The 20,617-nt window shown below is 41.5% G+C and overlaps 1 protein-coding gene across 1 annotated transcript in view; it reads left to right on the forward strand.

Annotated features, from left to right (window-relative positions):
• Positions 1-20,617, forward strand: part of slc16a10 (solute carrier family 16 member 10) — a 58,963-nt gene that overhangs the window by 24,942 nt on the left and 13,404 nt on the right. Inside the window, exon 2 of the mRNA XM_031285620.2 lies at positions 18,778-18,922. Coding sequence (XP_031141480.2) covers positions 18,778-18,922 — 145 coding nt within the window. The remainder of the gene's footprint in view (positions 1-18,777; positions 18,923-20,617) is intronic.

A 20,617-nucleotide genomic window follows, 5' to 3' on the forward strand; every position in this document is an offset into this window, starting at 1 on the left:
TTGATCACATGATCTGTGTGGGAGGCCTTCCTTTCTATTTTTGCTGTCTAGTTTTTTTCACTTTGGATTTCTACTGCCTCGTCCAGCTCAATGAAAAGTGCCATTGTCAGCTCAGCTGATCTAAAGAACCTGTTTATATGGAGGTGTTCAGTAATCAGACCCTACCACTGTATACTGTTGCCACTGCAATGGCTAACAGCTAGCCTGGCTTTGTCTGAAGGTAACAGACTTGCCTGCTAGCACCTCTGGAGCTCACCAATTAACACTTTGCTTCTTGTTTGTTTAATCTGTACAAAAACTAAAGTGTAAAAACAATGATTTTCCATTTATTGGGGGGGGGGGGTCCACCAGTTGCCTGCCACCACTCCCAGCCAAGAAATTGTGGATGTAAATGTAGCCCCATATATCATTTTTTGTTCATCAATTGACTGCAAAAAACATGAATATTTAAGTCCTGCATCAAAACAACATAGCTGATTGGCCACTGTGGCAAAAGTGGCAACTACAGAATAATGGTAGATGTCAACATGTAGTGTAGCAATAGCACAACAGGGGTAGTCATAAAGTCAGTGAACAGACTCAGTAATGACAGTTACACAACAATATCAAATATAAAGTTTAGTATAGCAAACAACTCTTGAGTGCATTGGATTGATCAAGAGTGTGTTTTACTGTTCTGGTTTTTTTCTAGAAGGAGGAATGTTTTATTTCTTATTTCAAAAGCTACATAGTCGGGCTTTGAGTTTTCATTTCAAGTTTTTGAAATTGAGATGGAACTTAAAGTAGCTTCACTTTCCCAGCAGAATCCCACCCAGGGATCATCCCACCCTGTTTCCAAAGTAGATGTTCATGTATGTCTCTTATTAAAGTATGGTCATGGAATTACATTTGTGTATATCCTAAAGACTTTAAAAGACTGGAGTCAGGAGCTCTAACAGCTGGCCTGCGTGGGCAACTTAAGTTTAAAAAAAAGCATATGCAGGTTAATATATGACAGGGTCTTTTGATCCTGGGTGGGTGTAAGCTTGGGCTTGAATTTAGGTGAAGGTTGTCAAGAGATAAAGCCAACAGCAGGTAAACATGTTGAAGCAGAGCAGCACTTCAGTGGCAGCAAAGGACCAATTGTTTGGCCTTCTGTACATGACATACATCATCAGGCCACAGCCTGAGGGGCTGGACAACACATGAGCAAATGGTTGGGAAGGCCTCGATCTCAGGAGACAACCAGGGAGGAAGTAAAGGTGTGTATCTTTTGCTGATACTGATTCAGTATGTATTGTTACCCTCTTCTGCATCCTAGGATGTAGCACTTGACAAAACAAGATATTGTCCTGGAGGCAGAGGTCTGGACTCAAGTTTGAGGCTCGGACTTAAGTCACACACACAATAGCGCTCCGGATGAGAGTCTGGCTAGTCCACACAACATTCCGGGATAGGAGAAAAACGTGCTCTGGTTCATTGGCATTTCTTTTAACCAATCACGGGGTGGCGCTAAGCGCCGGACACGGTTGCAATGCCTCTGCAAAATAGCCTCGGCATGAACTTGTATTGGTGGAACATGTGTACATGCAAAAGTTTTAGTGGTGCAACAGAAAACTCCGATTGGACAGATAGTCTAGCTAGCTGTCTGGATTTACCCTGCAGAGATCTGAGGAGCAGTTAACCATAGTCCTCACAAATCCACCGGAGGTTAGAACGCCAACACAAAGAAAGAGGAAGGTGAGAGACATCCGACTGAAAATGAGGGACATCCAGCGGAATCTCCTGCGGCACCTGAACAATCCCGAAATGAAACATCGTTGATATAGACTGCACACAGAATGACTTTGGACCTGACTTGAGACTCGTCCTCAAAAGATTTGGTCTCGTGAACAATCTTTTATTTTTAGGAAACGTCTGATGAGGTGAATGTTATTCCCCTCCCTGCGTAACCTATAACCTACCTGCGTTATATACGTAACGTATCTGCTGCACACGGCCTCACGTGAGAGAGGACAACAAACATGTCGACCACACCGGCAGCTGCTGTGCCATTCATCATAAGCTTTGCTTTGGCTTTTAAAAAGTTCACACAAGGCCTGCAAAATAGGAGGCAAGATCTGTCATTATCATTCAGCAAAAGACAAGCAAGTCCTTTCTTCTTTAGTACCTCAATATTTGGTCAGTAATTGTTTTGGTTCTAGCTCAAAGACATGAGACTTGACTTGGACTCTAGCTCAGAAACTTGTGAGCCTCTCTGCCTGGAGGTAATTAAGTTAGTAAAAGACAGCTCAGAGCTCATCGTACATCATACCCAGCATGAGAAACCTCACTGATAAGATAACAAGATTCTGAGCTCTATGAGCAGTCTGATCTTTTTTTTTTATGTCCACAGAGTTTCACAGAGACTACCATCTGTTAACTACAGTGAGCCATAGTCTACAACATTATTATTATTATTACTCTGTATTAGGATTTTGTTATACAGTCCTTCCAGAAACATGCAGAGTTTTTTTGTGATTGTTGCAGGCAAAAACCCTTGATTATGGGGCACGTTTTCTTAAAAAATGCGATGGAATATGCAGGATATTTATGTAATTTTATGCGATGAAATTGCGGGAACTTGCAAAAACTGCGGTTTCATCATGGGTTCATCGCGGGGTTTGCAGCTTTTCAATGATGTTCACGTCGCGTAATTACGTCACTTCATAACGTCACTTCATAACGTCACTTCATAACGTCACTTCATAATGTCACTTCATAACGTCACTTCATAATTTCACTTCATAACGTCACTTTATATCGTCACTTCATAACGTCACTTTATATCGTCACTTCATAACGTCACTTCATATCGTCACTTCATATCGTCACTTCATAACGTCACTTCATAACGTCACTTCATATCGTCACTTCATAACGTCACTTCATAACGTCACTTCATAACGTCACTTCATAACGTCACTTCATATCGTCACTTCATAACGTCACTTCATAACGTCACTTCATAACGTCACTTCATAACGTCACTTCATAACGTCACTTCATATCGTCACTTCATAACGTCACTTCATAACGTCACTTCATATCGTCACTTCATAACGTCACTTCATAACGTCACTTCATAACGTCACTTCATAACGTCACTTTATATTGTCACTTCATAACGTCACTTCATATCGTCACTTCATATCGTCACTTTATATCGTCACTTCATAACGTCACTTCATATCGTCACTTCATAACGTCACTTCATAACGTCACTTCATAACGTCACTTCATATCGTCACTTCATAACGTCACTTCATATCGTCACTTCATAACGTCACTTCATAAAGTTCCCATGGCAACAGGAGAAAATGGCTGCTCTTGTGTGAAGTAAACGCAACATTTTTCAACTTTCTGCTAAGATATATGTGACTTTTTTGCAACAAAAATGCGGGGATTATGAAATCATGCAAGCCCCGCATATTTTGCGCGGAAATCGGCAATTTATGCGGCGAAAATGCGGCGTATTTGAAAAAATGCGGCCCCTGCATAAATATGCAGACTTTGGCTGATTATGCATTGAATTATGTGATCGCATAATCACGTTTTTGGAGGGACTGATTATATATCCAATTTAGTTATAGATAAACACAAGTTTTTTTATTTTTTGTACTAGTGAGTGTCCGTGTGCTGTTTACCTTAGTTACAGTGTATTTAGGTAGATGTAATAAAGGCATAATAAAAAGTTAAAAATGGCTACTTTGTAGTGTTTTTAAAGCTGCTCTAATCTATATTTTTTTATAGTAACAAAGGATTAAATAATGTATAATATGACGATGCCACTCATAGTGAAGAACCCACGGAGAGTTCCCCTGGAGAGTGTGTTATGTCATCGTTTTAGTATAGCACACTAAAGCCCCTTTCACACATACACTTCAAACCTGAAATGATCTCGACATTACCCTGCGGAGCTGTATGTGAGAATGCAGATGTCCAAATCAGTTGGACTGGACACAGTCTCGCATTCTCCACAGCGCTGTGTCAATGCTGGAGGGTGGTCTGGCTACACCGCCTATCTTTTCTGGGATAGAGGGAAAAACGCTCTGGCTTGTTTGTATTTCTTTACACCAGTCACAACTGTCCTGGGTGGTGTTAAGTATTAAGTATCCCCACTGATGATGGTCCGTCTGCGGCTGCAGGACCTGCAGCTCACCGCCAGTGTTTCAGTTTGACTGTTAAAATGTGTTTAGATAATTAAAAGGTATTTATTTAGAAGCGGGCTGGCTGACTAGTTAGCTAACGCTAGCTTGCTATTCCACCAAGCTTCAATGGGAGCTGGCCTATGTTCCCACAGCCCTATGTTCCCACATTTCTAAGATTTTTTTTTATTATGTTTATGTTCCCACATTTCCTTTTTCATAAATTTGTATCAGATTTTATCCCCCTTTCTCCCAATCTGGTAGCCAATTATACCCAACCTATTATCCAGTAGCAATGGACTATAGATGGAATGTAACCCTAACCCTAACAAAAAATCTTAGAAATGTGGGACCATAGGGCTGTGGGAACATAGGGCTGTGGGAACATAGGGCTGTGGGAACATAGGGCTGTGGGACCATAATGCTGTGGGAACATAGGGCTGTGGGACCATTGGGCTGTGGGAACATAGGGCTGTGGGAACATAGGGCTGTGGGACCATTGGGCTGTGGGAACATAGGGCTGTGGGACCATAATGCTGTGGGAACATAGGGCTGTGGGACCATTGGGCTGTGGGAACATAGGGCTGTGGGAACATAGGGCTGTGGGACCATAATGCTGTGGGAACATAGGGCTGTGGGACCATTGGGCTGTGGGAACATAGGGCTGTGGGAACATAGGGCTGTGGGACCATAGGGCTGTGGGACCATTGGGCTGTGGGAACATAGGGCTGTGGGACCATAGGGCTGTGGGAAAATAGGGCTGTGGGAACATAGGGCTGTGGGACCATAGGGCTGTGGGAACATAGGGCTGTGGGACCATAGGGCTGTGGGAACATAGGGCTGTGGGACCATAGGGCTGTGGGAACATAGGGCTGTGGGACCATAATGCTGTGGGAACATAGGGCTGTGGGACCATTGGGCTGTGGGACCATAGGGCTGTGGGAACATAGGGCTGTGGGACCATAGGGCTGTGGGAACATAGGGCTGTGGGACCATTGGGCTGTGGGAACATAGGGCTGTGGGACCATAGGGCTGTGGGACCATTGGGCTGTGGGACCATTGGGCTGACCCCGCTTCAATGCTACATAAATAAGCCAGACAGAGTTGTCCCTCATCTGTCGATAGAAACCCTGCTTTCCCCGTTCTGTTGGCTCAGAGCTCCACAGCCTAAGTCCACAGGTACAAATTAGTTTTGCACCAAATGTATCGCCAAAAGTGTTGCAAAAGTCGAGGCGTGCAGATTGGCCACTTTGTGATACGAGAGAGCACATGTGTGAAGTTGCAGTGCCAGATTGGAGAGGTTGTAAACACTGAGTCGTGGTTGTGATTGAAAATGAGTAAAAAAAAAAAAAAAAAGTACACGAGTAAATGTTGCATTACAAGTTTGCAGTTGTCATTGTGTTCATGGAAATATCAATCTACACATTTTGTGAATATTTTTTCTGACTTCACATTCAGAATACGAGTGCAAATTTCAACTTACAAGTTCAGATTTTTTTAACAAGCTCTCATGTGTTTTTTTTCTTTGTGTGACTTCAAATTCAGATCACGTGTGTGAATATTCGGTAACACTTTACTTGAAAGTATCTACATAAGAGTGACATGACACTATCATGAACACATGACACTGTCATGACACATGAACTCTAACCCTAACTCCTAACCAGAAGCGTTGTGTCATAAACGTTTATGACTTGTTCATAATGTTTATGACACGTTCATGACAGTGTCATGTCACTCTTATGTAGATACCTTCAAGTAAAGTGTAACCGAATATTTTTTTACAAGTGCAAATTTTAACATACAAGTTCAGATTTTCTCACATCGTATTCTACAAGCTCTCACATTTTGCGCCATATTGACCGTCATAGTTAAGCCCCGATAGCAGAGATAGCGAGAGGTAGGGCTGGATGATTAATCGAAAAATAATCGTAACCGAAATTCAGAGCCTATAACCGACGTAATTTTACCAAGTCGGTTATTTCAGTCTTTTAATCCTATTAATATTTCCGCGGCCGCCCACTGTGTGTTAATGTACTTTCCCCTTAAAACATATATGGCCACGGCGTGTGTAGTCACGTGACTCCGCCCTGTCCAGTCTGCGACCATAGGTGCTTTCCGACTGGATAGTACTTGTACTTTTTAGAGGAAAAGTACACTTCTAAGCAGTTCTAAGAACTACTCTCCCCCAAAATCTTTTTTTCCGTTTGCATTCCCACTGGCCAAGTGGCCATAGGGACTGGTAGGAGGGGTAAGGGAGGGACGCAAGCACGGCAACGGTCTTTATAGCATCGTCACTACACCTTAGCGCCACATACAACAACAACAAATGATGCTAATACTTGTGCACTTTTCCTATATTAAATGCACGTCCATTCTCGAAGTAATTCACGTAATGTTTTGCTCAACACAGACGGGGCTTTATTATACTCAGAACAGACCCCGCCTCTGCCTGCAGCGCTGTGGACGTGTGTGTGTGTGTGTGTGTGTGTGTGTGTGTGTGTGTGTGTGTGTGTGTGAGACGGCCGGCGAGCCGCAGGACACGCTTGTGGAGTTTAACTCCGAAAAGACAGTTAACCACAGGTTCCCGTTAATCTTATGATGGACATTTATTATTTATTTTCTACATTTTTAGGAAACTTTTTTTTTTTTTTTTACATTAAAACTTAAATTACTTTTTTATAAGACGTTTTTATTTCATTGTAAAATCTACTGTTGTAGATTTCAGTTCAGTTGTTTGAAATATTTAATAAATAAGCATTAATTGCTATCTGTGTGTTGTTTCCTTATTTTAGAATCACAAAGATAGGATTATGCACTCTTTCATTAGAAAAAATAACCGTGAACATATTTACAGTATAAGAAAAGAAAAAAGATTTAAAATAATCGTTCAATAATCGTAATCGAGGTAACTTGTTCGATTAATCGTGGTTATGATTTTAGCCAAAATCGTCCAGCCCTAGCGAGAGGGGATACTTTATCCCAGCAATGTATCCCGACATTAAACGGTCTTTACCCTGCCAGCTCCCTACTGCAAAGTATGTCCGATTGAGCCCAAAAAGCAAGAATTCACAGCAAGCGAGTGGGCGTGTTGATGACGAAATCATCAGACAAATTCAAGGAATGGCAAGCAACTCGGTTGTTTATGACCAAATGACGAACCGCATACGTGGCCGCAGTGTAATATGTGTCATGTCGTGCACGCTCTACCCGACCTCTATTCATCTAAAGTCACCTTTTGTCTGCAGTTGAGTTAATTAGTGTAACGCTTTGATGTGGCTTCATTCTCAGACTTATTGCAGATACCAGTCACCAGTAGTTCTGAAGATATGGAATAAAGACTAAATGTGAGGTGCATCCAAACTGTGGCCTGGAACCATCTCTTTTTCGTGCACTTAAAAAAGGGGGGTGGAGGAAAAGCTCGCCCAATCACCAACCAGCCCTGACACACCACCCCATTCCCTTTCCTCTGACACGGACCACAACTCCCATTTAACATTTTTTATATGGACTTCTTGTATCCACTGCAGAGAGAAGTCATTCCAAACATGCATGTGATGTGTTTCCTCTGCTTTATGCACAGCAACAAATTACTTTGTGGCTGCTCTCTGAATTTCGGTCTCGGTCATCAGGCATAAGGTTTCACGTCCTGTGCTTTGGGGCCAGAAAACACAAGAAGGACATGAGTTAGAATTTGGGATGCAAACACAAACATTGGCATTTCTCACTGCTTCCCCCTCTCCAGAGCCTCCAGTGGAGCAACCCAGTATGAATGGCTTCCAGCTGCTGTAGGCGGGAGATGGAGGCATGGTTTTGGTTCTTTATGGTCCGCTCATGTCCAGATGTGTATCTGCAGCACTGTGAGGCCCTGATCAGGGTAATGACTGGGCTCTTTGTGAATGAACAGCTGCAACGTCATACTTTTGCAAGGTTGTTGTACAGTAAGGCCACATCAAGTCTACAGTTTTTCAAGGGGCTGAAGTTTAAGCTGAGAATAATAGCAAGAATGTCCTCAGGTGCTTCCATGCTGAGAAAAAGTCAGGTTCCCTGCAGGAATTCAGACTGCAACTGGTCTTCCTTTATCGACTCAAATATGCCTAAATCTAATCAGACTTGACAGACATGGGCGGGACTGAAACTGTGGACCTGTGCTCGTAACAATTATACCACCCTACACTGTAAAAATGTCAGTTTGAATTTGATTCAGTCTTAAAGGGGAATTGTAAACATGAACATTAGTTTAATAGTCTACTGTTAATAACTGTTGTACTGTATAATGTCTATTCTTCACTAGAAGATTTTGTCTTCTGCCAGTGCAGTGGGAGAATTCCAATTTATATTCAATAAAGCCTTTGTCAGTATCTCCAAACAAGGCAGACCATTCCACTGATATTTACAAAATAACATGATTTTAGTTTAGTTGCATTGCAAACATAAAACATCACTTAAATTAGTTCAAATTTGAAGACTCAAACTCAGTCCAGGTGGATTTCTTTTTTGCAGTGTACCTCCTATTGTTGAGCTAATCCTGTCCAAATAGGGATTCATTATGAATCGTAATCTGTTGGTTCCAGGAGCTGTAGTAAATGAATAACTGGGGCTTTCCTAATTAAGACATGACTGGGTCAGTATAACTCCAAGGTGTACAGGCTTTCAATAAAAAGAGGAAATCCTTTAAGATAAAACATATACCACATACTCTCTGACACTCCAGTCACTAGTAATAAAAAGAGTTGTTGCCCTGGCAACTCATGCATCAACTTCCAATTCAGTGCAACATCATCTTCAGCGCTTCTTTTGCTTTTAAAAAGGTTCCTGTTCAGTCCCATTCATCTCCAGACTATACATTTCCAAAGAACACATCTATTTTGGCAAAGAGCAGACATAAGTGAGTCGTGGAGACATTTCAGTTCTTGTGGCTGTTCTTCTCTTTCTGCAGCTCCCCTCAGGAGGGGCACAAGTAATGAGTCTCAGCTATGTGCCAAACATGTTCAGCTTATCATAGGACACAGCTTGTAAACCCATTAACCCTGCTGCTTGCTCTGCTTTGGGTTTTTCTTTTTTTTTTAGAAGTGGAGTGGGCTTTCCATTTTGTTCTAATGAGATGAGCAGTGGGAAACAAAGCTCTGTACGGATGTAATCCAGGCCACCTGGGAAACACAAGGGGCTTCGAAGTCTACACCTTTACTTTGCTTTTCTTAACTTCCCTGTTCTTTCCTTCTTCTTCCCTCTCTCTCTCTCTCTCTCTCTCTCTCTCTCTCTCTCTCTCTCTCTCTCTCTCTCTCTCTCTCTCTCTCTCTCTCTCTCTCTGTCTTCACCAGAGAATTAAAAACCTCTGTCTTGTGGGCAGTGATCACAACTAGCACCATCTACCAGCCAAATTCTGGTAAAATATGAAAGTTGCTGGTAGATTTGCTTCACTCGCCAGTAGGATTGGGCATCGAGAACTGATTCCTACTTGGAATCGTTTCGACCTCGAGGTCCAAAAAAATGCCTCAAAACACACTGAGGTGACGCCAACTTGAGCGTACGCTCTGCGTGTGCGCGAAAACGTAATATGTCTCCATAGCAGCAGGCGGCGCTTCTCTGTATTGTTTCCCAGAAAATGAAAACCGGCAGCTGATTGGACGATCGCGTCACGTGTCTTTTTTCTCCAGAAATTCACAGCCAGACTGTCATGGCAGCTTGTTCAGAATACGATCTCATATTGTACTAAAATAGTTCACCGAAACGTGTTTCTGAAAACATTTGAAGCGAGAAATAGGCCGTGCAGTTGATGAATCTGTCTTCATTTCAGATCAACAAAGGTCAGTTTAAAAGATTTTCGTCAGATTTTGAGAGGCTCATCCGCTCATCATTTCCGGGTGAGTCCCGACTGCCCTGTCTCCGACTGAGCATGTCGGGTCGGCCAAAATAAAGGCCGACGGCTCCTCCGACGGACGACGGCACGGAACACACCCAACAGACTCGAGTCACTGACCTCGCAAGACTGTCCAACGGCCGATTATGGGGTTGGTGTGTCAGGGCCCTAAGACAGTGACAGCTGTGTCTTTGCAGCTGCTCTGTCACAGTACATCACCATACAGGCGACAGTTTGACAGAAGGATTTATTAAAGGTCCCATATCATGCTCATTGTCAGGTTCATATTTTTATTTAGGGTTCTTCTAGAACATGTTTTAATGTGATTAATGTTCAAAAAATGTATTATTTTTTATTTTTCTCATACTGTCTGTCTCATACTGTCTGTCTGAAAAATTCCAGTCTGCACTGATTGGTCAGCGTTTCCGGGTCTTCCGCATCTGCGCTTTCGAAGTCTCTGCATCGTCATTGCAGCTGGGGAATGACTGTAACGGCACTGTAGCGTCACTTTCTACCTAGATAGTATAGTTGTGACATCACAACTGTATGGAAGTCCTGACGGCTCGTTTAAAGGCACAGTTTCTGAATTTCTGTGCATTTCTCTGTGTACTGATCATTTTATAGTTTTTACAGTATTTATCTAGTACCTCGACCTGATTTCTAATAAAGGAAAGATATCATAATCTCTCTTTTTAGTATTTGGGACCTTAAAGGGATTTATTATGTTGTAGTATTTATTGTTGTTAGGGCTACTTAGAAAGTCAACTGGACACAGAGAGAAACTGTCCTGTCAAATGCAGGGAGTGTTGTGTTATATATATTTGCAGCAACATAGGTTTGTATGAGATAAACAGAGGAAATGAATTTGCAGTAATAGCCACAATGACTGAATAGACAAAGAAAAGAGCACCACATACAGAAACTTACATTTTGACAGAAAACCCCAGACACATGACACTATTGGCCTCGGTTACACCACTCAAATATATGAAAACAAAAAGAAATGGTCATTGCAGTATTTAAAAATGATTCTAAATATCAGAACAAATGATAAGAAAACCGTATTACCACCAAGCCTTTATAAAATCACTTTTATGAGAACATTTTTGTTACATGTGCTTAGGTTTACCCCCAATGCCCTTTGTGTAATTATATTTATTTTGTTTTACAGTGCGATGAAGATAAAAAATAAGAACACTGTGAGGCAGTTTCTTTGTTAGAGACATTTCTAAAAGAAAAAATACAAAATGCCTTAGCTTAAGGTTCATGTATTCAATTTCACATCATTGGAAAAAAGAAACAGGTAAGTGGGTCAATTTAGAGAAGAAAGAGGAGAAATCAATACAGACATAAAATGCCTATTCATACATCTCTGTCTCCCTGTTGGGTAGTCTCTTTGTAAGGTTGAACACTGGTCTTTTATGTAACTGATCAGCAGTTAAATCAGATAGTGAAGTATGGTAAATAGTTAAGTGGCGAAAAATTTGACATTCTTGTTAAGGTGTGGACACACAGAGCCGATAATCGGCCGTTGGACAGTCTGGCGAGGTCAGTGACTCGAGTCTGTTCGGTGTGTTCCGGGCCGTCGTCCGTCCGAGGGGCCGTCGTCCTTCATTTTGGCCGATTTGGCATGTATAATCGGCGGGGCGGGCACTGCCGGCAGTCGGACTCAATGACCCGGGGAGCGGAATGAGCGTGACTAGAGTCTCTCAAAATCTGACGAAAATCTTTTAAACTGACCTTTGTTGATCTGAAATGAAGACAGATTCAGCAACTGCACGGCCTATTTCTCTCTTAAAATGTTTTCAGAAACATGTTTTGGTGAACTATTTTAGTCCAATATGAGATCGTATTCTGAACAAGACAGTCTGTCTTTGAATTTCCGGAGAAACCAGACCCACGTGACGCGTTCGTCCAATCAGCTGCTGGTTTTCATTTTTGGGCGACAATACAGATTAGCGCCGCCTGCTGTTATGGAGACGTATTACGTCTCGTCTCTTTGGCGTGTTCCGAGGCACTTTTTTGACCAATTTGGGAAGACTGATCAGCCCAACTGCCTTTTCTGTCGATGTTTGGCCGTCGACTCTGTGTGTCCACACCTTTACAAAAAATATGTTTGAACTACATTAAGATGTCATATATACAAAAGCAAGTGTTTTATAGGATACTTGATTGGCTGCCAACTCTTTTAAAATGTCTGATTATATATAAAATGCCTATGGTCCAGCCTAAACATTTATTAGTTTGCTACACTTGCTGACACTTGGTCATGGTTAGGAAAAGATCATCATCATGGTTAAATACTTTAGAAAGTGCTAATTGATTGTTGGGACAACACAGCATTACTTTGTTGTGTGTGCTTGAATCATTCATTTTTTGTTTGTAAAAAAATAAATCATTTCACCATTTTTTAAGATGGTGAAATGTGCAAACTAATGAATGTACGGTGTAAGGCTAAGCATTGACATGGACTATAATAAGTTACAGATATCTTTTACCAGTATTTACAGAGCAAAGGCTTCATTTGAGAAAGCCAGTTTCATTCATATTACTGCTACACCAAGGCAAACCCCCCCAGAGAGAAATGATACGCCCTACTGCATGGTTCCATGTAATGTGATGATCCGGAGGGACATCTGGTCTGTTTCTGGCGTGTTGGCAATGAGAGCAGTTGATTTATTAACACCTTTCTCTCCTCAGTTTGTGTTTATTCTAGTGCAACAGCCGGAGACAGCCAGCGTTTAAGTGGTCTCTGGTGTTAAATGAAGCCTGTCTTCATTCTCCAGGTTGGAACTGGATTTTAGCCTGAGCATCTTTAGTCAACAGATCCCTAGAACGTGCTACAGAGACAAGCTGTTTATTTGACCAAGCCAGGAAAATGTTATGTCACACCACTGCAATAGCCAAGTATGCATGCCCATTAGTTCCTTTTCCATTATCTTTGGTTAATAGATAACTCTTCACTCAGCTGCTTTAATGCCAGCTTTCTTTTATTCACAAATTGTGACAAAGTGAAGTCCATAGGATCCATAAGGGCCATTCTGTGCCTCACACCATGTTCTCAGACAGTGAGTACAGTGTTGAATAGTTGATAGTGCTTATGGGATAAGTCAGACAAAACAATGTTGGGAACTGTTCTAGGCAGCAGGTCAAACAGCAATCATTAGACTTGTGCACCTTGACACCAATAAAACAAAGATTTGAGTTCTCCAGTTCAAGAATGCTCAGAGGTGTCAGTATTGGCTTTTGAATCCATTTTGTCTGGTTTACAAGTCTTGAGGCAGATCTTTTTTTTTTTTATGAATGCAAGTTCAGTCATTGTGGGGTGACCGGGTTCAGAGCAGAGGGGTTTCCAGCAAGAAGTCTTTTAACAAAGCAGACAGACGACTTAGGGCAACTCTGCCTCGTCTGTCAGTGTCCAAGCGGGGGCCGCGGCTAACAGTGGATGTCACTGGGACAGAGAGAATCCTGATATTACATTTTTCAATCTGGAATTCCTCTTTGTCTGAAGCGTAAATGCTTTTAAACCGAGAGAGCTAGCAGATGAAACCACAACAGCAATTTCCTGTTGTCCTTGAGGGATTCTTTGCCCTTCTTGTTCACTGCCATTTATTACATTATGTAGCTTAAAGCGGGCTGATATCCCCACAAATATGAGACCAGGCAAAGTGGACCTCATTGAATTTGGGGCATTTTTCTGACTGCAGTGTCTGGAATAGATCCTCAGACGCTTTGACTGTGCGCTGGCTCACACTGGGAAATAGAGCAGGGCACTGAGCGAAAAGATGATAACTAAATATAGGTGGAAATATAAATGTGTACAGCTTTTGACTAAGGGCTATTGCTGCTCTGTGTCCAGTAAACTCTGTTGATCTTGCCAGGTTTATTTTAACTCACTCACTGAGAAGAAGCAAGTTGTTTTTGACAAATGAGTATCTAACCACTCAAACTTCAGCATCTGCACATTGTATACAACTCATATCAGTGAATTGGAGCACATTTATAAATATTATGAGCAAAACTAATGACATTCCCATCCGCCTCAGCTGGACTTATTTGCACGTTAGATGATGTTAGTTCACTTACAGGAGAATCGCTGGAACATCCGGCACAGGAACACACACAGGTAAACGCCAACAAACTTCAAGCTACACGCTGAAAATGGCAAGTTTTGAAGAAAAATGTGGATGGTGCAACAAGGCAGGCCTGCTTGGTTCTTTCAGGGAATGATTGTAAAGATTTACAAAGGATATATTTACGGCATTTACTCTCTAACTGGGACGTTTTGGGACCGATTGGTGGGATTTGCTATGGACAGATAACACTTAGCTCATGTCACCGTGCTGTTTGAACAGTTAACATTCATTTAATATTGTATGTGGCTTTTTCTTTTGCTGGGGGCAAATGTTCCACCAAAACAAGTTCCTTCCCGAGATTATTTTGCAGAGCCACCAGCGCTGCGTCCACAGCGCTGCGCCGCCCAGGGCGATTGTGATTGGTTTAAAGAAATACAACCCAGATCTTTTATCCTGGAATGTATGTGTGGAGTAGGGCTGTTGGAACGAATTCTGAAAGTCGAATATAATTGGAATAGTAAAAAAATCAATATTGTTAGTGTAGTATTATTTGAATATTAATAAAACAAACAAATGAAATTTTAATGGTATTATAGAGGAAGATTGACAGCTCCAGTGTGGAGGAGCCTATTTTCCCATGCATTGGTGTCTAGGTGACTAATGTAAACGGATATCTTTGAAAATGGTCCAGTATTGAGCAAGCACGCTGTAACCGGCAGCCGTGAATTGGGCTTAACGTAATCATATAGGGCGTTACACATCATCAATTTCTGTCCACTAAAAGTTCTGTTGTTGCCACTGACAGACTCAGATTATTGTAAATGTCTGACAACATTATGGAAAGGATCCCTACAGAGACAGACATTTTTGTGAAAGAGTAAGATCCTTTGACTTTAAATGAAGTGTGTTTTACGATGATAATATTACTGTTTATTTAAATAAAGTCTGGTGGATTTGAGATCTTACTCTTTAACAAAAATGTCTGTCTCTGTAGGGATCCTTTCCATAATGTTGTCAGACACTTAATGATCAGTGGCAAAATTAACACTTTTAATGGACATAAATTGAAGGTTTTTGCGTGTTAACGTTACATTGTAGCTTGTTTCGCGCAGCGCAGTTATTTGTCATCGAGGGTGGCAAGGAAGCTATTTCCTGTTGCTAGGTAGGTAACGACATGCTATTATCTCATTGGTTGCGCTTTCGAAAGGTCATCGGCAACTAGGTCAAAGTTGAAATAATTTGAACTTTGAGCGCAGCACAAAGCAGCAAATCCGAGCGGTGCGCGACGCCGGCGCAAAGCGGTTTGGCCGCCTTTAATGTGTAGGCGGCTTTAGCATTATGGCCTAACTGTAAAACATAGGTGTTCTCTCTAGTCTTACTGTGATCAGTTGTGATCAATCCTGTTTTTAATCTGTGCGTCTGTACTGCTTTAAATAACCTCTATTTTATGGGGCAACCTGACAATGTGTGATTCTCTGACAGGCTGTGACAGCATGGGGTGAGATGAGAATTCAGGGGAAATAAAGGCATAGCAGTGAGACCAGTACTAACCCTGAAACTGGACACAGTGTACTCCTGTTACACTTTAAATACAGACAACAAAAACACTCGAGCTCCTGCGGCTCTATGTTTTCTCACTAGTTTCCTCTGACCTTGCTTCAGAATTGAGAAAAACAACTTTTATGTCACATTTCAACCACAGTATCTAGTAAAGGATGTGTTATTCCATGGGAGACCCAGGCAGTCACTCTACTCTACTCTACTACTACCAAAACATGTCACTCACTCCTCTTCATGGTCAAAGACAAGGGCTTGTGCAGTTTGTTACTTGTGCGTTTTATCAGTGTTGTTACATGTTTCCCCACTCTCCATCTCCATGTTTGCCTTTTTCCTTGATAAGATGAAAAGCAGGAAACAATCAATCAAAAAAATTGACATTTATGAAGCATTTTTAGAGCAACATCAGTTGTTCCCAGCATATGTCAGCACATACAGTAGATATGGCTGCCCATTTATCTGTACTTAAAGTAAATAGAAACAACTTGTTCTACAGCCTACAGCTACTTTTCTTTGATACATCACACAATGATCAATCCCTCCCCTGCTGTCTGCATTGCTGTAAATGTATTTTGACATATCACAGAGTCTGCTAAAGCATGTGACTGTGGTATTTAACCTTAGACTCACAGAAGACTGCTGACCAAGCATTGAGCAAACACTGCGGATGTTTCCTGTAAGAGCCCTGGCTTAATATGGAAAATACAATACATTTCCATTAGGAGAGATTGGTCAGTAAGCAGAGGTCAAGCTGTATCAAGACAGGGTTTTCCCTACCCTAGCCATTTTGGGCATCACCTAAGCCAAATGAATGTAATATCAATGTGTGCATCAAAACTAACAAAATTACTTTTTTTTTTTATTTAGATCTGTAGTTGGTCCCCAATGGACTTCTTTAAGCAAGTGTTATTTATGTATTATCTGCTCTAGCTTGTCCAACTTTTTAAACATATATGGTAGTAATAATAATGGTCCAAAATAACATACAATTGTATATTTCTTTTACTGAAATATGTAACATCGTCTTTGGAGTGGACCCCGAAAACCCCCGCCAAACAAAACCTAGCAAACCTGAACCTATGGTTTGACAATATGACAATATTAAAGGGTAGAGATTTAGCATTACAGTAATACATTCATAGACAGGGGAAACTTACAAGAAACACATTTAAAAAAAATGAATGGTCACAACTGAAGCAGCAGAGATATCCTAAATGTTAGTCCTTAGTATAGCTTTCATTTTTCATTTCAACCAATATTTCCCTAATGCACTGATTCTCAAACTGTGGTACAAGTACCACTGGTGGTACGTGAGCTCCCTCTAGTGGTATGCGGATAAAATCTCTGATATATATATATAAATAAAAATTAAAAAAAACATAATAGTTCATTAGAGAAATACTACAACAATTCCAGTAATGATACTTACAGCACAGCGCAGCACTGCGCGGCACTGCGCAGCACGGCGCAGCGCAAAGCCCGACGCAAGTGTCTTTGCTAGTTTAAGACCGTCATAATAGCAATGCTCCAAGGTCCAAACGAGCCTGGCTTTTAAAGGGAATGAGAGATGACACTCTGATTGGTTTATTGCACATTTAGCCCAAAACACACCTCTGATTAATGAAGACACTAAGTACAACCCTTTTGAACCATGCCTCCAACCAACTCTTTTTTCCGCCGTCAAACTAGCAAACTGGATTTGGACACGCCCTAAACGCACCTGCCCCAAGCGCTTCACGCCGTGCGCTTGGATCTTTAAAATAGGGCCCAGGGATCAGTTAAAAGTAATTTAAAATAAGTGTTTAAGTATTATATTTTTTTGTTTCGATATCAGCTTGCTACATAGTTACGTTCATGAACGGAGAGCGCATACATCCATAATTAGTTACAAGATGTGATGGCAAGATAGTAAGCAGAGGTCAAATGAATGGTTCAAAAACACTGCAATCGTGGCTCCAAACTTTAACTGTTAGGAAGAGAAGTGTGGATGAGGAGGAGAATATTTCTAGCAGTCCTGTTGAAACTATAGTTGACGAGCGTAGTGCTAGTTGCTACTTAAAGGTCCCATGACATGGTGCTCTTTGGATGCTTTTATACAGACCTTAGTGGTCCCCTAATACTGTATCTGAAGTCTCTTTTATATAGACCTTAGTGGTCCCCTAATACTGTATCTGAAGTCTCTTTTATATAGACCTTAGTGGTCCCCTAATACTGTATCTGAAGTCTCTTATATAGACCTTAGTGGTCCCCTAATACTGTATCTGAAGTCTCCTTTATATAGACCTTAGTGGTCCCCTAATACTGTATCTGAAGTCTCTTTTATATAGACCTTAGTGGTCCCCTAATACTGTATCTGAAGTCTCTTTCCCAAAATTCAGCCTTGGTGCAGAATTACAGCCACTAGAGCCAGTCCCACAATGAGCTTTCCTTAGTATGTGCCATTTCTATGTCTGTAGCTATTGAGGTGGAGAGAGAGACTGGGAGCGGGGGGTTAGCTCGTGCGCAGGGAAGGGGAAGGGAAGGACACTATGATATGCGTGTGCCTGAGCAGTGATTGACACACATTGTTGTCATTTCTGAGTGTGCCAAGGAAGTGAGATGTTACAGATGGATGATATCTCCATGCTGTTTGTGTACTGTCACGTTTACCATGGGGGCTCCTGCTGTTACACGTCTAAGTAATTGTACGCTCGGTCTAGGAAAGAAACGTGATGTCAAATGTTTTCTTCAAGGTTACAAAGAAAAATGGATGCAAATACAAACAATGCACAATATGATTAATGAACAGGATCTATAAAAAAAAAGGAAACTCGTGACCTGTAAGACATCTGAGCAAATTGACTGTACTGTGTGTGTGTGTGTGTGTGTGTGTGTGTGTGTGTGTGTGTGTGTGTGTGTGTGTGTGTGTGTGTGTGCATGGATACAAGAGCAACAGCATTGTATTATTTTGCATTGTATTTGTTTTGTAGTCAGCATCTGGAATATTAATATTAACCAACACCTTCTTCCTGAAAACAGTTTTGTTTGTGTCCTTGACAGTTTCCTGTTTTGGATGTGAAATGATAATTACCGTGAGAGATTTTTCTCATGCATCATTCTCTCTGTGTACTTTCTGCAGCATTGGTGGGCTCCCTCTCCATGGGGATGATCTTCTTCTGCTCTCCCATCGTCAGCGTCTTCACCGACATCCTCGGCTGCAGAGTTACCGCAGTGGGCGGCGCTGCTGTCGGCCTGGTCGGCCTACTGGCCAGCTCCTTTGTCACGTAAGGAACAAAATAAGCATTCAAATCAACTTGTGTCATTACTCCATACAGCATACATGATTTATATTTGCTAATATGTTGGATTCATGTTAAGACATTGCAAAGGAACTCCCTTCATTCATTTTGCCAGATGATGGTCTCGTACCGAAAACGTTGCCTACTAATATAATTATTTTTTGCAAGTTAGACAGTGTGCAGGAGTTTCTCTGCAACTTTTGACTTACTTTTATCCCCCTCCGACGCACCTGTCTCACGTTATAGATGTGCAAAGTATTTTTGTGTACTGAAAAAGGGATGGTACATAACTGAAAAAAAAAGTTTGAGAACCACTGAGCTAGACTATCTGTTCAATCTGAGTTTTTCTGTTTTTGAATGTACATGTTCCACCAAAACAAGTTCCTTCCTGAGGCTATTTTGCAGCGGCACCGTTGCTCCGTCCGGAGCTTAGCACCGCCCAAGACGATTGTGATTGGTTTAAAGAAATGGCAATAAACCAGAGCCCGTTTTTCTCCCATCCCGGGATGTTGTGTGGACTAGCCAGACCCTCCTTTACAGCGCTGTGGAGGAAGGTCTGGCAATGCGAGATTAGTGTCCACCTGATGAATGTAAATCTAATAGTCTCCACCAACTCCTCAGGGAAATATCTATCTCTTTTTTCTTTTCTTTTTTTGCAATATTTGTATTGATTTTTTTTATTGCAATTGCAACCTTTAACTCCCACCCTCCGTCATAGTCAACAACAAAAACTCTCTTCTAACCTCTGTTGTAATATAACAGCTAGAAAACTAAAAGAGAATTATATTACAGTATCACATGATATACAGAATAAAACAACGGCACCTGCAGCAAAGCCATGATACGCACAAATACAAAAACAAACAGAAATTGCACCTCTGCTGTCACCCTCCAAGACATGTCTTGGTCCTTTCCCCTTCTGGGGTTCACCTCTTATTGAATTTTATGTATCCTGTCCCGCATTTACCCTCTGTAGAAGCTCCCCTATGTCTCCTTTTTTTGTATTATTTCTCATACACCCCCAATTTCTTTTTGGAATATAAATGTTAATATCTGTCTCTTTAGCTGCATCACTGTGTTCACTAGCTAGTCTCTAACTGTGTCTGTTTGCTGTTTGTTGCTGAGCAGGTAGTGTTCATACTCCTTTTTAGCGTTGATCAGGACTCTGTGGGTAAGAGGCTCTGCATGTAGCACTCAGTTGTAAATAATTTCCTGGAATTCTATACGTCTACACTACACTTGAGGAAACACTCACACAAACAGACAGAATGTGTGATCCAAACGGTGTTCAACTCTTCACGTTATCGCTCTCAAGTGCAATAAATAATTGCCGCTTATCAAGTAGCTGTGAAACAGCATTTCACAGGGCGGGCTGACAGCCAAGTTCTGCTGCGGACTGTTGCAAGGTGCAACATTTCTTACTCATGATTTGACTGTTAAGAATTATTTACCCCAAACGGGACTTTGAAACCACTTGGAAGCACCATCCTATTGTATCTATCTGGACCTTCACCACTACACATTCATCCCTTTACCTTGTTGAATGTGCTGATTGATGTAATTTGCCATGGTTGAAAGGCTTAGTGTCAAAGTCAAACCCTTGTCAGAACATTGCACCTGGTAATAATTAAAGATATGTCTGTTTCTTTAGAGAGTTTCAGCAGCATGTGGACTGATCTA

Source organism: Sander lucioperca, chromosome 19, assembly GCF_008315115.2.
Source record: "Sander lucioperca isolate FBNREF2018 chromosome 19, SLUC_FBN_1.2, whole genome shotgun sequence".
Classification (NCBI taxonomy): Eukaryota; Metazoa; Chordata; class Actinopteri; order Perciformes; family Percidae; genus Sander; species Sander lucioperca.